At 40.9% G+C, this 16024-nt stretch overlaps 2 protein-coding genes across 4 annotated transcripts in view; one reads left to right on the plus strand and one right to left on the minus strand.

Moving 5' to 3' along the window:
* Positions 1-6: 6 nt before the first annotated feature.
* On the minus strand, positions 7-2744 carry tmed5 (transmembrane p24 trafficking protein 5). The gene is made up of 4 exons (XM_035653851.1): positions 2411-2744; positions 1652-1749; positions 1387-1567; positions 7-669 (listed from the first exon to the last, which is right to left on the minus strand). The coding sequence occupies exons 1-4, from the start codon at positions 2597-2599 to the stop codon at positions 451-453; spliced, it is 687 nt and encodes a 228-aa protein (XP_035509744.1). The 5' UTR covers positions 2600-2744; the 3' UTR covers positions 7-450.
* Positions 2745-3741: 997 nt separating this feature from the next.
* suco (SUN domain containing ossification factor) overlaps positions 3742-16024 on the plus strand; it is a 38719-nt gene continuing 26436 nt past the window's right edge. For all 3 annotated transcript variants that reach the window (XM_035653847.1, XM_035653848.1, XM_035653849.1), the window contains exon 1: positions 3742-3999. In XM_035653847.1, the coding sequence (XP_035509740.1) occupies positions 3947-3999 (53 nt within the window). In that variant the 5' untranslated portion in view covers positions 3742-3946. The remainder of the gene's footprint in view (positions 4000-16024) is intronic.

The raw sequence follows: 16024 nt of genomic DNA on the forward strand, positions 1-16024 counted from the left end.
ACATTTTTGCAATTGGCAAGTTGCCTCGTAACTTTAGGCTCCATTAGAAAAATAGTCACATCATAAACGTGCTTGTTATGTCACTTTCTGTGAAGAATTACAGCAACTATAAGACTATAAAACAATATACAAGTTTTGAAGAGAGACAAAGAGATTTTTTTCTGTAACAAAGAGACTGAGTTTGAGTAGAGGGGCTGACAGTTCCTGTTCCAAACCAGGGACTCCCACTGTCCCTCAAACTCCAGTGGACTGAAGACCAGAGCAACAACAGTGGTGACTTATGTTATCAAGAATACCAAATGTCTGTCTGTCTGTTTGCGTATGTGTGCGTGCATATGCATGTGTATAGATGACACATTGTCACAATCCAGGAGATCTGGTGAAATCCTGAAGGGTATCTGTGGTGCGTTAGTTTCTCTCTCTCTCTCTGTCCCTCCCTTTGGGGTAGCGTTATGTACGAATTTTCCTTTTATCTTCAAACAGCGAGCGGACTAGGTAGACCTGGACCGCCGATACCAACATCATAACAATGAGATTTATCACCGACCAAAAGTTCACCCTGTCAAAGTTACTCTCCTGGATGTTTCGATCGCGAGCCTCGAACGCCCGCAGCAGCGTTTGTATCTGCACACTTTTGCCCAGCCGACTCTTCACATTGTTGATGGTGTCCTGGAGGAGAAGAGACACACAGGTCAGATTGACTGAACATAAGAAAACAATAGTTACACATTTCAACTACATTATTCCTCTTGATGCTAAACTAACTTCTTCTTTAGAGGCAAGTTAGCAAACAAAGCAGCTCAATCAGGTGTGTTCCTCCTACCATGAGAAAAGAACTTCCTGCACAGCTGGAAAATACATTTCCTGTCTTTTTAGTGAGCCTTATGTGACTTCTGACACAAATTAGTGTGTTTCTGGTGAGGGGGCAGTGCAGGCCACTGTGGTGCAAGCTAAAAACAATTGGCTGCCCTTAGCCAATAGGTGAGAGTTCATTACATTGTCTATTCTTGTGACACTCTCCTTGTGACTGTGCCTGTAGGCTGTATTGGAGCTTTTAAGTTACTGCTGAATAACCCTTCATGTGATGGACTGGATGCTATTTTATTGGCAGCCAGTTGGGTCACTTTGCACCCCCTATGTCATGCTGTGAGCACACGTGGCACGGTGACAGTTATCTCAAAGGCAGACAGGAGAGGAACAAAGTCTGAAACACCCAGTGAGAATAAAACAAACACAATTTTAATAAGTTCTAACGTCTCAATAGTGACATTAATTCAGACTCAAAGAAAAACATGATACAACAACTCTGGAATGTGTTGCGTGTCAAATGTAATCTTTTCTGAATAACACAACATGTGGTCTGTCTTAGTCTGGCTTCACACTCACCATAATGTCTTCCAGCTTCATGTCCAACATGTCTGTTCCTTGGACATACTCCTTCCAGTCGTCCGGGTCTTCATCTGTATCCATGTTGTCCAGGATCAACTCAAAGAAGATGAGCTTCTCTGAGACAGAACTGAACGTGTTGTCGAAGCAGAACATGTAGTCTCCATCCTCAGTTTCAACACTGGAGGAAAAGCACAGACAGTAAGAGCTTACAAAAGGTATCTGTTTTCAGTAATGTATGTCTCAGATCACCCATGTAACTCACGTGTGCACTCCATCTGACTTGCGGTAGTCACTGAACAGCACATGGCCAGAAGGAGAGGAGATAAAGAAATCTACATCGAGACCTGCTCCATCTAATACCTGTGGACAGTCAAGGACATTCACACATGAGAAGGAAACGCATTAAAAGCAATACTGGCAGTTTGTTTGAGTTGATGCTTTCCTTCAGTGTAGCAGCACTTCATCTCTGTATTAATATATATTTTACATTAATTGTGAAGAATGCTAGTGTTGCCTCTCAAGGTCTCCCTCATGCTCCACTGGAAGCGATAAGCCGGATAACCTTGTCCTCCATGATAGACACTACAATAGACATAGAAAATAGTTGGGATGTCTCCCACAGGCAATAACGTAAGGCAACTTTCTGACATCGCCCAACTTGTAGTCGGTGCACACTGACCGGCCTAACAAGTTCCCAACAATATGAAAATCGAGGTGTGAGCCAAATAACCTGTTGGTTCTCTTGCACAATATATACTAAGACCTAGTAGTATACCTGTGTGGTTTGTACGAATGTTATCTGTAAATGAGAACCACAACAGGCAGAAAACGTGAACAGTAATCATTAAAAAAGGGGATAAGCAACAGGTTTGCCAAGTGTACTGTTATGTCAATGTTGACTCTAGCTTATAGGGTTATCGTTGATTTGGCAGACAGCAGACAGAGATGGCTAGTTTGGGTTTGCTCAGCTATCGTCACAACTTCACCCCAAGATTATCGCAGTTATGAGAGTCTTTATGACCTGATATTCAATCTCCAGAGAGGCATCTTTCTTCATGGTCTGGTAGAAACACTCCTTGCGACCGGCGGGCAGAGTGAATGTGAAGTCGCTGTCCAAAGACTGAGAGTAGGCAGCCAGCACCACACACCTCTCCGAGACTAGAGCGACAAACACGGGCAGGACACACAAAAGTACCCGGACCACCGCCATAGTCAAGCCTGCGTGGCTAAAAGTCCAAAAGAGCTGAAACGGTGTGACAGCAGCTAGGTATTTTATTGGTAAGAGGACAGCGACGCAGCTAGCTACGTCCGCCCAAACTTCACTTCTGTTAAAATGTTCTCAGTACTGACGACTGCCCAAAGTTCAGGACCCCGCCTGTTTAAAATAACTACACATTTGTATTTGTTGCTTTAAACACTGTCGGATCAATTCGCTATTCTAGGTAGATTACTCTGATTGTTTTGCATCGTATTCATCATTCGGTATATTTTATGGACACTTGACACGTGAAGGCAATGTTTGAGGGCTCTTCTCGAGTTGCACTCTGGGATATGTTGTTCTTTTGTTCATGTGGGGTAAACATAATGAATCAAAGAATGTATTACAAAGTATATTTCTTCCTTTTAATAACAAAAGTGTAAATGACTAATATGAGTTACACATATAAATAAGGAAGATGATATTGACAATATATACAGGTATGAAGATGTGTTTTTATTTGGGCAACCTTTTTCTATTCAGTAGAGTCTCATTTGTTACAGACAGAAAACATATTATGGTAATTTAATGAGACTTTAATTTTCATTCCCACTAAATGAAACAAGATGAAGATGAGATGAATGTATGATACAGCCTAATAAAATTGAGCTGCATTGAGCCTTAAGCTTCAATAACAAACGATTGTTCTTGAAATATCTTTTTCAATATTTATTCATTTTTAGCATTATTTTTTACACTAAATGAAGGTGTGTTGCGATGAAGACAAAAGTACACAATGTACACATTGCTTCCAGCATTCACACTTCATCAAGTGATTTGAACTAATACGTCACTGTCTTTACAGAAGCACGTGTATCGATATTAGTCATCGATATTGAACGTTTGACATCAGACGATTGTGCAATAACTTTAAATGTTGCATGCTTTAGAGATTTTATTATCAAGAAAAAGGTGACGCGTCCTGCTCAACGATCTCCAAGTCAGTCTGAGGGGCGGGGCTTTGTCAAATACGGTGTTGCTACGTGTGCTGTGATTGGTCAATAAACGCACAGCTCGGATTTGATTGGTCGGACGTTGGGCAGGGTTGAACTTACCGAGAGGCAGCTGCCCGTCAACAGCACTGGCTACTGAAGCTAAAAAAGAGGAGGACAGGCGGTCTGCACAATGACAATTAGCACACCTCAAGTATAGGTTTTAGGCACAGAACACAGTCGTTTGTTCTTGTGTAATTAAGACAGGCCCTCAGCCAACAAAAAGCTTGTCTTCGGTGTATTGTGTAGCCGTGAGAGATTAGAAAAAACCCCAAAGAGCGAGGATGTTGGTCCCCGCGGGAAGATAATGAAGAGGCTGCGCGTTTTGTTGGTGTGCCTCATTGTAGCTCTCCTGTGCTGGTAAGCTTAGCCCTACATCTCCATCTCCATTCACATTATCAGTGCCGTGTCAGAGCAGTCACAGTGGTAACAATAGGCCAACCACGTTTACTGATAGTTATAGTGTACGCCACTTCACTTTGCGTGGTGTGTTTTGCCGCATTATATCCGTCAGTCATCAGTGTTCAGTGTCATGAGTCCTCCTACACAGCTAACACTGTCAGCTACTTAACGTTACACTGTGCTGGGATGTTTCATTCATATGTAACTCGAAAGAAGAGCCGGGCTATGGTTTTGTCGGTACTTGTCATTACTGGTTGATAAAGTTTGTGTGTATGTGTTTTTTTTAGTGAGTTAGTAGGTTAGTTAGCCATCCAGCTGTTGAATAGCAGCATAGCTAGCTAACCTAAACTCAGTGGGCGCGTTAGTTGTCTGCTGGCTGGTAACGTGGATCTTCACCAAGCTGTGTATCTTTGCTCCTTAAGATTGTGTTTTATAATTTTCGAAACATTTCACTACTCCTCGAAAAAATGCCAATCCAACAATTTGATGTCTAAAAATGTTTGTCTGGGCTACAGATTTGAACCAAGAATGACACAATTTAAAATCAAATTAATTAAAGTAAAGAAAACTAAGCATTTCTCTGCTTTTGTGATTTTTTTTTTTTGGGGGGGGGTATTTCAAGCCTAATTAATACATTTTAAAAACAAATAATGATTAAATAAGTGGTGGTCAAAATGATCTTCTATGAATTGATCAATAAGTGTAGATACTCTAGTCTACAGTCTGTATAAAGGTGAAAACACAGTGTCAAAAACTACTTCAACATCATTATACTTGTACAGATGTAACATTCTGTTATTACATTCAACTAGGTAAATAACCTGCACTATATAACGCATGGTGTTTGTGTAGGTCCTCTCCAAAGTACATGCACGCAGTTGTGACATCTGGTAGATTAACACAACTCATGAATTTGTTTAATCTCAGAGGCACGGAGCAGGTAACAATACGCAGGGTTTGTGAAATGGGATTAACAGGGCAGCTAACATGCCACCTTTATCCAGATTGGTGACTCAGGAGCAGCAAACCATTCAGTGTACGGCCTGCAGGCTGCTTCTTTCTCCACCGGTCATTTGTTTGTGAAATTTGCTGTCACTTGACTAATCTCTTGACAATATACTTGAAGAGGGTTGCATGATTTTGTTGTTTGGGAGAATAATAATAATAATCTTATAATAATTAGTTGAAAGAATAAATACAAGCCACATACAATTATTATTTGTAGAAAGTAACGTTTCAACATCCAACAACTTCCAAATACGTAATACTCTTACTTTAGATGTGTAATTACTTTCATTATAATGTTTTCAGGAAATGATTTTGTGATACTGGTGTTACCAGTAAAGTACAGTGCAGTGCCAACAATGGTCCTGTAGTGGTAACACCAGTTGTAATGATCATATTCCTTTCATTTTACTTGACGTCTCTGATAATAATAGTCCTCTGATAATTCCTCCTCCCTGTTTCCTCATAGCATCAGAAACAGAGCATAACGAGGATAAGCCTTATGTAATTCCCTCATCAATAAGTAAAACTTACTAAAGTTAAACCCTCACTCAGACTATGATAAATCTACTTCTTAGTCTCTGTAACCCTTGCTCCTTTTTGCTGACGAATAATCATATTCCCATAGATTAGATATTCTCTTATTTCTAAAAGAGTTCAGGTGTTGCTCAGATAAGATTTAGTATACTTTTTCATCTTTATAGCAGGCAAGCAAAGCAGAAAGAAATTCAAGAAAAAGGTAGAAGGTAGGCAGAACAGGGTGCTGTTCTCTGCCTCCTGAAGTCCTGTGGAACAGGGATACTGACTGAGGAATCAACATATTTCTAGTTGGTTATTTAAATTGAAGCAAGGTCCAAGGGAATATTGAATTATAGATTTAATTCACGAATGAGACCGCCTTTCCTGGTAACAACTAGATTTGATTACAGCCTTACACGTCAGGTGTTTGCTTGCGTAAAACCTTGGGACACGTTTTCACTTTCCCACAAACGGACTAATGACCATGCAACCCCACGCACAGACTTCATTACTAATGCAAACCCCTTTTAGTGTGCTGCTGTCAGCTTCTCGCTCCTCTGTGCCAACTCTCACACGTCCCAGTGGGAACAGAGAAATGGGGTATGCAGTCCTTGCAGTAATCCAAAGGTTTCCAAGGCAGCAGTAATTTTAAGCAGGAAGGGGCTCTGTATTAGGACAAGAGACTGTGGGGGGGCATCGTTCTCTCGTTGTGATTCAGTTGCTGTGCGAAAGGGCTAATGTTAAGATTTCTGGTTCAGATTCCATGTTTTTCTTTGTAATGTGACGCCTCGTCCTCTGTATGTTACTGTGAGACTGCTGTAGCTGCTCAGCAAAGAGATCTCTCTGCTGCAGTGCTCAGAAAGGCACAGCAGAATGTACTGTGTGTGTGCCGTGCTGCCCCTTCACTCACGTAGTCAGCAACAGGGATCTTACTGTGTGCTCGCGCAGCCTGTTGACATCAGCATCGGTGGAGAAAGTTTACATGTTTGCGTGATGGTGCACATTCCCGGCCAGGTTGATTGTTAGTAATCATAGTTTTCCTCCCACATGTATTTTCTCCTGTTTAGATCTGAAGTTTAGTGCCCAGACGTTGGCTGAGCGTGGTGTGTCAGCACTCCTCTGTGTAGTAACACAACTCTGATTGCAGGTTATGAACCGATATAGCTCGCCGTTGGACTTTCTGTCAAACAGCTGGCATCGGTCCGTTAATTGTATTTTCTGTAAAACTACCCGAGAGGCGAAATGAACGATTATTGCATTTATGCAGGAGTACTTCTTGCCATCAACTCGTTGGGTCCCTGTGTCATAGGCTTATTGGTTTCACAGCCATTTGAAGATTATTGTTATTATGTAACGTGATTAGCACTCATGAGATAATTCTGCAGCCAATTGACCAACTGGGGATTTTATATTGTATTTCATTAGAGTGCAGATTCGCTCTAATCATCTGTAGCATAACAAAACTAGCTATCTGAAAAATGAATGTTGTCCACTCAGTGCTGTTGAATTTTAAATCTGCTGACTCACATGATTATTGTTTAATTTAGTGTTTGTGCTGATGACTAGTCTTTTATGTAATTAAATGCCTTTGATGCCGGTGTGCCTTTGTTTCTGCTTTTTACTCACAAAGGGGTGTTTGTGCTTATATGTTTTGACAGCAGCCCAGTAAGAGGACACCTTGTCCAACTTGTTTCCATTGCTAGATAATCTATAGGCTGACATGGTCTATAGGGGCTTTCACTTGCCCTTTGTTGCTAGATCAGAGTTTTCCGACTCACTGCATCAGTTCTTGAGCAATCTGGTGTGTAAACCTCTGTTTTACAGCAGAGGTACTTCGGCTATGAAAAAAAACAGCCAAAAGAAGGTTCACAATGACATAGCAGACAATTAGAGTATGTATTGTCTAATATTGCATCAGGTTTAAAAATATTTCTTGACTGTGTGCTCCTTCATCTGAACGGTGTCCACTCTAACTTTGTCAAAGGCAATGTGAGCACTATATAAACAAGGAAGCCGCGGTAAAGCGAGAGGACCCTCTCGTTAAAAGAACTATGTGTTCTGCCCACATCGTAAAAGTTCCCTTTTTGGGGCAGTTGTTGCATAAGTAGATCCTCCCTGTGTTGCCCACGTGTATCAGTGGCCAGGGAGCCTGTTGTCACGGATAGAACTGCTTGTATTCCCCACATGTAGACACACTCGCCAGCATACGTACTCGGCACTGAGAGTAAATGACACATGAAACAGAGGAGGCTCTGTGTGTGTTTTTGGGGGAGGGGTCGGACCTTGAAGGTAAAATGGAAGGTAGCAAAGCCTAACTTGGGACACGATGAGGTTGCTTTAGCTTTTTCCTGAAGCTCCTCGCCTCTCAACTTCATTTTATCCAGCTGCTTTTTTGTGACTTTTATGGTCCTGTAATATGTATGGCAGCTGTGATTTACAGTCCAGTTGAAGGGTGAAAAGGTATCTAAAAGGGGGCCACTTCAGCAGCATGTTTGCCACATTCTGACTTCATGTTGAGTCATGGTCGGGTGGTCAGAGGAGTATGATCAGTAAGTGGTCCAACCTAGAGGAATGGACATACACTGGCCAGTCATGAATGGTCCTACGTAATCTTTATGTAGTCTGAAGGAGATGGCTAATTTTAATTAATAACGAGTTGCAGTCACATACTGAACACACCGATGCACCGATAATCCATACACGATCTCATGACGTGTTCAAGTCTGACCAAGTGATGTGTATTTGTTTTATCTTGCAGTATATAAACCGTGCAGTGTTACTAAAGGGTTATCTGGTTAGCTTGTTTTCTTATCCTTTCCTTTCTGAGGCAAGATGCAGCATATCTCAACCTTGAACTGAATGGTATCTAAGGTAGGCATAGGAATTTAAAGCATTGACGAACTCACAATGAGTTGACTTGGATATGTTTCTAAAGCAAAACAAAAAAAAGGTTATCTGTCAGAACAAACCTGACATTTGACCTGCATGTCAGAAAACAGCTGAATCGTCCTCTTCAGCAAGCAAACCAGGCCTCTTCTTCTAAGACACAGTTGTTTCTTGTCTTTCATCTAAGTGTAATCAAAGCTCACCAGATAGTGCGTCTCTTGTCTCGGTCGGCATTTTAAGAATTCATTTTGAAAAACCGATTGGGCTGAAACAATTAGTCAATCAATTGCTTGATCAATAGAAAATTGATTGTTTAAGTCAGTTATCAAATAAAAAGGCCCAAAATGTGCTAGTCTCAGGTTTGCTGTTTATTTTATTTATCTGTGTTTTAAAATTGAGCTTTTTAAAGACATCAGCTTTTGTTGTAGCTTTTCTAATGAATCGAAAGAATAATAAGAAAATAATAAAACAAATAACTACATATTACCTATATCTGACGTTATTTTGCTCGTGACAATGATTGGCAGGATGTTAAATGTACATATCGGTTGTATTAAAATCCTCGAGATGCGATGACTGAGAGACTGGGGTCTAATTAGCTGCCAGTGGGTGTATTATACCTTGTAAATCTCTGGCTTAGGATTTGGTGCTAAAACATTCCCTTTTCTCCACCGTTGGCTTCGAGACTAGAGGCTCACTAACTGAGAGTCCATCTTTCTGTTGCAGTAGCGCAGGCTGGCGGCTCTAGTTTTATGTCGGGAGACAGAGTTGGACTGGCACTCCAGAGCGCCCTATTGTTCCTGCCCACTGGCCATGGAGACTGCTGAGCACATTGAGCTCTATTGCCTGCCGACCTTCTTGTCTCCCAGCTGCATGGATCTCTGCATGGTGTATTAATGCTTTGTGCTGGTGCTTGTTACAACATGAGTATTGTGAAGTAGTCAGAGGGAGCCAACACCTGAGGAAGACCCAGTTTTAGGTGAAATGAGTACACCAAGGTTTTTAAGGTGAGCGCTTAGAGGTAGGCCTGGGTGATCAAAACAATGTCAAATCCAAATTACAGTTACAATTTCCCTAGATACCACCAATTACAAACATACCTGTAGGGAGTATGTGCTCATCATAATCCAGTCAGACTGCAGTTTATACAATATAGCTAGTTTATAGCAGTTTGTTTTAACTCATCACAACTGGTAATCGTAGATAGTAGAGAAAGAGGAAGAACAATGAGTAGAACCACTACTTTATTAGTCTACTTTGTATGTGTTTACTTGAATATAGCTGCACTCTCTTTAGAAGTGAGTCAGGCGGTGGTAACAACTGGATAACAGACAGATATCTGCTTTGATATCATGGTATTTTCAGTAGTCTGAAAAAAAAAAAGACAATTATGATGGATAATATAAAGCAGGCACACGTGGCCTGTCTCTGTTATGTGTCTTGTTTTTTTTTTTGCTTGAATAAAAGCAAAAAGCAGATGTAAATAGGCTTGAGTATCGTCTGTTTCTGCTTTGTGTCAGTCCATTTTGTCTCTCACTTCCTGCAGTCAGAAGAGAATTCAGGCCCCAAGATAAATCTTGTTAACCGTATTTTAAAACTGCCCCACACTTTGTATCAACATGTTTTTGTGTTGTGAATGTTGTATCAGATAAACTTGCATTACATCCTTGTACGTCAGTCAATAAAAAGAGCATGACATGAATTGTCTAAAAGCTTTGCAGTTGTCTTAGTCCCAGAACTACCATTTTACAGAGAGTCTCAGTTATGATATTCTTTGCATTTATTTTCTTGCAGCAGGAACTTCTTCCCTGAATCCTGTTGCTCACATAATATTTTTCTGGGAATAGGTAGGCCTGCAGTGAGAGTTGAATGCAGGCCAATAGCCCTTTGGCTCTGTCAGAGGTTAGAGTGAAAATACCACTGTTTACTGGGTTGGTGAATAGTATTCTGAGGGTGGAGATTAACGTAGTGTTATTGTGTGTGTTTGCCTTTGTGACAAGAGGGTATGGCAAAGGGAAGGTTGACGTATTTGACTTTTTGTGGTTATAGAAACGTATATTTTCTGAGTAAACGGTAAAAGTGGTTTACCAGGTTTTTAATTGTACATTATAATTCTAAAATGGTTCAAGGCATGTTATGCCACGCTATGATACAAAACACTGCACTACGCTGAATGTTAAAAGCTTTTAAACTGTGTATACTCAGTTTTTGGTTTGTTTATTATGCTTAAATGTTGGGGCTTGTCGTGCTTTTTCTTGCCTTCCTAGAGAAAGGCACTATTTTTTCCCTCCTGAAAATGCTCTGTTTCTTCTCTTCCCCTCCCCCTTTCTCGCTCTGCTTGTCACTGTTTACCTTGTGCAGCTACTGACTGACTGTGCTTGTACCGTGTGCTGGTCTATTCCTCTTTTTCTTTGTTGATGGTTTAGTCTTGTACGCAGCAAGTCTGTGACTCTTTTTGTGTGTGTGTGTGTGTGTCTGCGCATAACTGTCTAGGGGAGGGCAATGTACAGAACGATGCATGTCTATAGCTGACACACGGGGCTACCAAAGAACATTGTGTACTAATGCTGATACAGCCGTGTTTTACTTAAGCTTGCATATGAAGACATCCCAAAGCCATCAAATCTACTTTCCTCAAGCCGCCTGCTGCATGCAATATCCCTTATCTTATTTTATTGGACAAAATAATTTGATTTTTAATGGACATCAGAATCAAATGGGCAATATACAGTAACCTTATTATTTCCAATTGCTAAATATTTAAGTGCTACTGTATACGTTGTTCAGAACCAAAATATGACAGCATTAATGTCAGTTTCCAGTGTTTTATTTAAAAAAAAAAAACGGGGTGTTTCCTTGCTCATGAGGAGGCCACTGTTTGCATTGGACTATGTATGGTAAATGTAAATGTTTCACCACGCTGCAGCACATGGGTACACTATGTACCGAGGTGAATGTTTGATGAGTTTTAGTTCTCCTGCTGTGCCTGCCGATGCATACACGCTGACTGAGAATGCACGTGTATTGTTGTATCCACACCCACCCCTGCTAACCCACACTGGCAAAATGGCTTTTCCTATCAAATTACATTATATCACATGACTGCGTCCTTCAGTCCCATTGTCCTGGGCCGATGTTCCTGATGTCGCATTCCCAAGCCTCTTTGATCCCGGTCTGACTGGGACTGTTGCGATGCTTCACAGTGTCACAGCTTCACTGTTGCCACCGTACTGTGACTGTGGTCTTTTTTGGCTCGGTACTAGAGAAGAGAGATTTTTTTTTAATTCAAACATAAATCTTTTATGATTTCCATAGTCATGCAAGATAGGATCACTTTATTTTATAACTAGTGCGTTTATTGTTACTATTTTTTTAAACGTAAAATATAAGCTTCTTTCATTATACCTGAGAAAATGCTTTTGTTCTTGCAACCCATTATATTCATTTTAAATTAAAATGTACTGTGAATTTTACAAATTGTTATATATTTTGCTTGGATCAACTAATTACAGTCTTATTGAAGTAGCTAGGCAGTAGCTAGGCTACACATTTAACCAGGAAATAAAAACACTACACGTTGGCTCCAAAAATGGATCAAACACAACAGTTCTTCGGTTGGTCTTGGTCTTGCTAGCATTTATAAGACAGTTTGATTCATGGTGTCTGTGCTCGGAGCCGCTCTTGTCTCAAGGTTTTCAGTTGCACTTGGATACCAGATACACAGATAATAAGATAATGTACCTGGTTGGGTGCTACTGTTGTGTTGTTGGGCTTTAAATGATATGTGAATTCCATCGACGATTTAACGGGCAAACGCTCTCTCTAACGGTTTAGTTTTGGCTCTCATAATGTCAGTGAGCTGCAGGCATTGCATGTTAGGTGAACCTCACAGGAGGAACAGTCTTTCTTCCACCTGGTGACTTGGCCTACTGGTGCTACAGGCTAGCTTCCAAATAGAGGTGTGTTCATTCACACTACATCCTAGAGAAAGGCTCCTGTGTAAATTGTGAAAGATTTACGTGCGTCACAGAGCCAGTTTAGTCAAAGAAGGATCCTCACAGATCTGAAAGACAAACAAGCTTTACAAATAGCTTAAACTAATGTGGATTATGAGAGTATAAGGCCTTTCATTAGATGAGATAAAGTGTTTTATCGAATTGCGATCACCTGTCTTTCAGAAGGAACAGGATGGAGTGGTGTCATTCTTCCAGGACCTGCTGGGCCTTTGTCAGTGTGTTAGCATGGGCTTTTTAACAATAATGACTAATAATAACTAATTAAGTCCTCTGTGAACACTGAACTGTGTATGACATCAGTTTGTATGCACTTTGCTCTTCCATTGCTTGAATAGAGCTTTATTAATCCAAGTTGTATGATATCCTGAAATGCAGGTGGTGGATTGATATTTTAAGTATGCCCCTGACAATAGATTGTCCTAGTTGACTAGTAGTTGTTGATAAAGCCAGTAGTCAACTAGTCGACTCAATTATTTAAATCCATAGATTTTAACAGCTGCCTGTTTAATGATATCAGAAGAAGCAGTAAAGATTCTGAATGTGTCAGAACAACCAGCATGGAGACTGAACGTTTGTTTAATTTATTTCAACACAGTTTAAAAATAAAAATCGTGTTGTTAAATAACTTTCAACTTCACAAAAACAAATCCAAATCGATACGATGGATGATTAACGTTAACAGTTACTTTATAATTTAACTCGCTACAAACTTGCTCATCTTCCTCCATTTCATGCGTCTCCTGTCCCTGCCTGAACTTGCTGTGTCTTCATCCCCAGAATTATAATAGTCCTCATCGGAGCCGCTGTAAATAAGCTGACCTCTCTTAAGGCTATGAGCTGCCCCTCCGCTCCTATGCTAGTAGTGCTTAAATTCCCCCTGTTCCTTAAGCTCCCAGTCCAGGTACAGTCAGCTAATACGACTGCTCACCAGCTAGTGGTAGCAGCTAGTACAGTTAGCATAAGCAAAAGTGCCACTGTAAGTGGTTCCCTGTGTTACAAGTGAAAAGGTCCGTGTTGTAACAATCCCCTGATACTTTCGCCCCAGTGACGAGGTGCACCTCCCAAACTAAGTTTGACGTTTTTATTTTTCTGTGGAAATGAGCTTATTGAGTACACATCACATCATATCTAGCTAACAAACTTTTTTGTTTTATGTGGTATGGATGGAGTTTTGCAGGTAAGCAGCTGTATTTTGGACATGGACAGAATGAGTTAAAAGAAGCTTGAATTTGGTTTTTGAAGAAGTTTATTTCAAAGATTGTTCATACTTCCACACTTTCGGGGATTGGTGCGTTTATATTTGTCCTATCACTTTCCACTTGCTGGGAACCTCAAGAAAGCTCTGCCGCTCTCTAAATTAGTATAGAAAGATAAAGAAAGTAAACTGCTTTTACTCCTAAACCTAAAAATCACCACAAAAAGCATCAGTTTGAGAGTTTTTGTCCCGTTAGGACTGATTTCCTGCTCTAAGATGCTTGATGAGTACAGACCCAGATCCTGGTGCCAGGATCATAATTCTTTGGAGCGGATAAACTGTATGGGGTATGCCTGTATTCCTCCTATACAGCAAGTCAGCACACAGCATTAGAGCACTTAGGGAAATGAGCTCACCACTCCAACCCTATTTACCACTTACAGTGCCTTTGGTCACTCCATGCAGAAGACTATTAGCACAATAGAGTGGGCATGCTAAGCTTTTGGACTAGTTTGTCTGCAGCAGCAATGTAGAAAACATCAACATCCGTTCCCTGAAATGTTTCCCTTGACCCCACTGTAATTTCCGTTAGTGGAGTTTCTCAAAGACAAGCTTCTCCGCTGCTTCTCTGCTGCTCTGTGGGCCTCTGAGGTATTGATTTGTTAGCATTATGAGCAAACAGCTAGAGAGCATTAAACTGCGCACGTATAGTAAAGGTGCATTGACCACTTGCTGGTTAAAAAGAGTGTAAATGGGTTATTGCAGAATTAGATTAGCCAACAGTCGGTATCAATCCAAAATAATTTCAGTACGTGGACTGGGGAAGTGGTCCAAGGTACCAACACTATGAGCCAAATTTGAAATGGTCGACAGTTCATATTTCTGAATCTGTGTTTTGAATTTGATAGTCCTCGGGTGTAGATGGGTATCATTTTGAGTTGAGACAGAAGTCAGAGCCTTCGCTGTTCCAAAGAAAATCTTGTCTGGCTTTGCGAATATTAGGGAAAACACAGAGCTATAATTACAAAAAAAAAATCAAGATTGTACTTAAAAAATGTGAAAACATCTTTGAGAAACTGCTCTTCATGTACTTAATTCCCTGACAATGAAAATGAACTACTGTAACCCGTCTCTAGCAATCCCTTTGGGTACCTGAGCTGAACTCTAAACGCACCATAGGTACGGTGTCAGGTAGGGTCCACTTCAAAAATGTTTGTGTGAGAGTTGGAGAGCTTTTCACCAGTTCAGCCACTATGTCCTGTCTGCCCCAAGGATGCACCAGTGGAGCGGATTATGGAGGATCAGCAGGCTTTACAACAAACTGCTGCTCTACATTATTCCATGCTTCGATGTGGAGGGAAATTAGAACGCACATGCAAACATACACACACACACACACACACGCACGCACAGACCCGCTCAGTCCTCTAAGGTTAGGCTTTTAGGCTCTGCCCCCCCTTTTCCTCCACACAGTGACGACATGTTTTTGTCTGCCTGGCAGATGCGCTGGCCTACTTTTACTGGTGAGCCCTGGCACATCGCCCTGGCCCACAATCCACTTCTGCCCACGTGGATCCTGGATTCTCTCTCAGCTCTTTTTCTCCTTATCTTCCTGTCTGACTGTTTTGTTTTGTTCTGTTAGCTATGTTGAGGTACACAGTATGTTGAGATTGAATTAGCGTTCTCTGCCTGCTTGAAGTTTTTATTCTCATATCTGTGAGAAATGTATTTGGCCGTTAATTGTGTGTGTGTGTGTGTGTGTGTGTGTTTGATCTCTCCAAGCATGTGAATCAAATCAGTGCATAAGGTCACTACATCATCACGCTGTTCTCAATCAGCCTTTCTCGCGTTATTAACCCATCTCCCAGCACCACATGTCGTATATCAAGAATAATCTGAACAGAGAAAACATCACAAGACTCTCCTCAGCCTTAGGACAGACAGAGGACAGACAGACACAATATTCACATTCCTGTTAAATTCATAATCAAGAGCACAATAACTAGTGATAGGCTGATTAATTAGGCTGATTATCTGACATTTTGAGATTATCGACATCAGCCGATCCCTGCACTCACAAGGCCGATATACAAACAAATGTCTGCAGATACATCTGCTGGCGGCACTGTCAGTGTGGCTGCTGTGGAACGACGTTAGCACTTGTGAATTTTGGGAATGTGGTGAAAAAGTTAGTTTAGAGCACTTACTGCGTCCTGCTGTAAACGTTTGCCGTTGTAAACATGTTTTTTCCATCCTAAATGACAGCAAATCTGATCTAAAACTGTTACTGGCTAGCATTATATTTTTATTATGTTATTATGCATAATAATGCCCACTGACCCTTAAATACCAGTCACACTGT

This window comes from Morone saxatilis, unplaced genomic scaffold, assembly GCF_004916995.1.
Source record: "Morone saxatilis isolate NCDOM2014 unplaced genomic scaffold, NCSU_SB_2.0 Contig12, whole genome shotgun sequence".
NCBI classification, from domain to species: Eukaryota; Metazoa; Chordata; class Actinopteri; family Moronidae; genus Morone; species Morone saxatilis.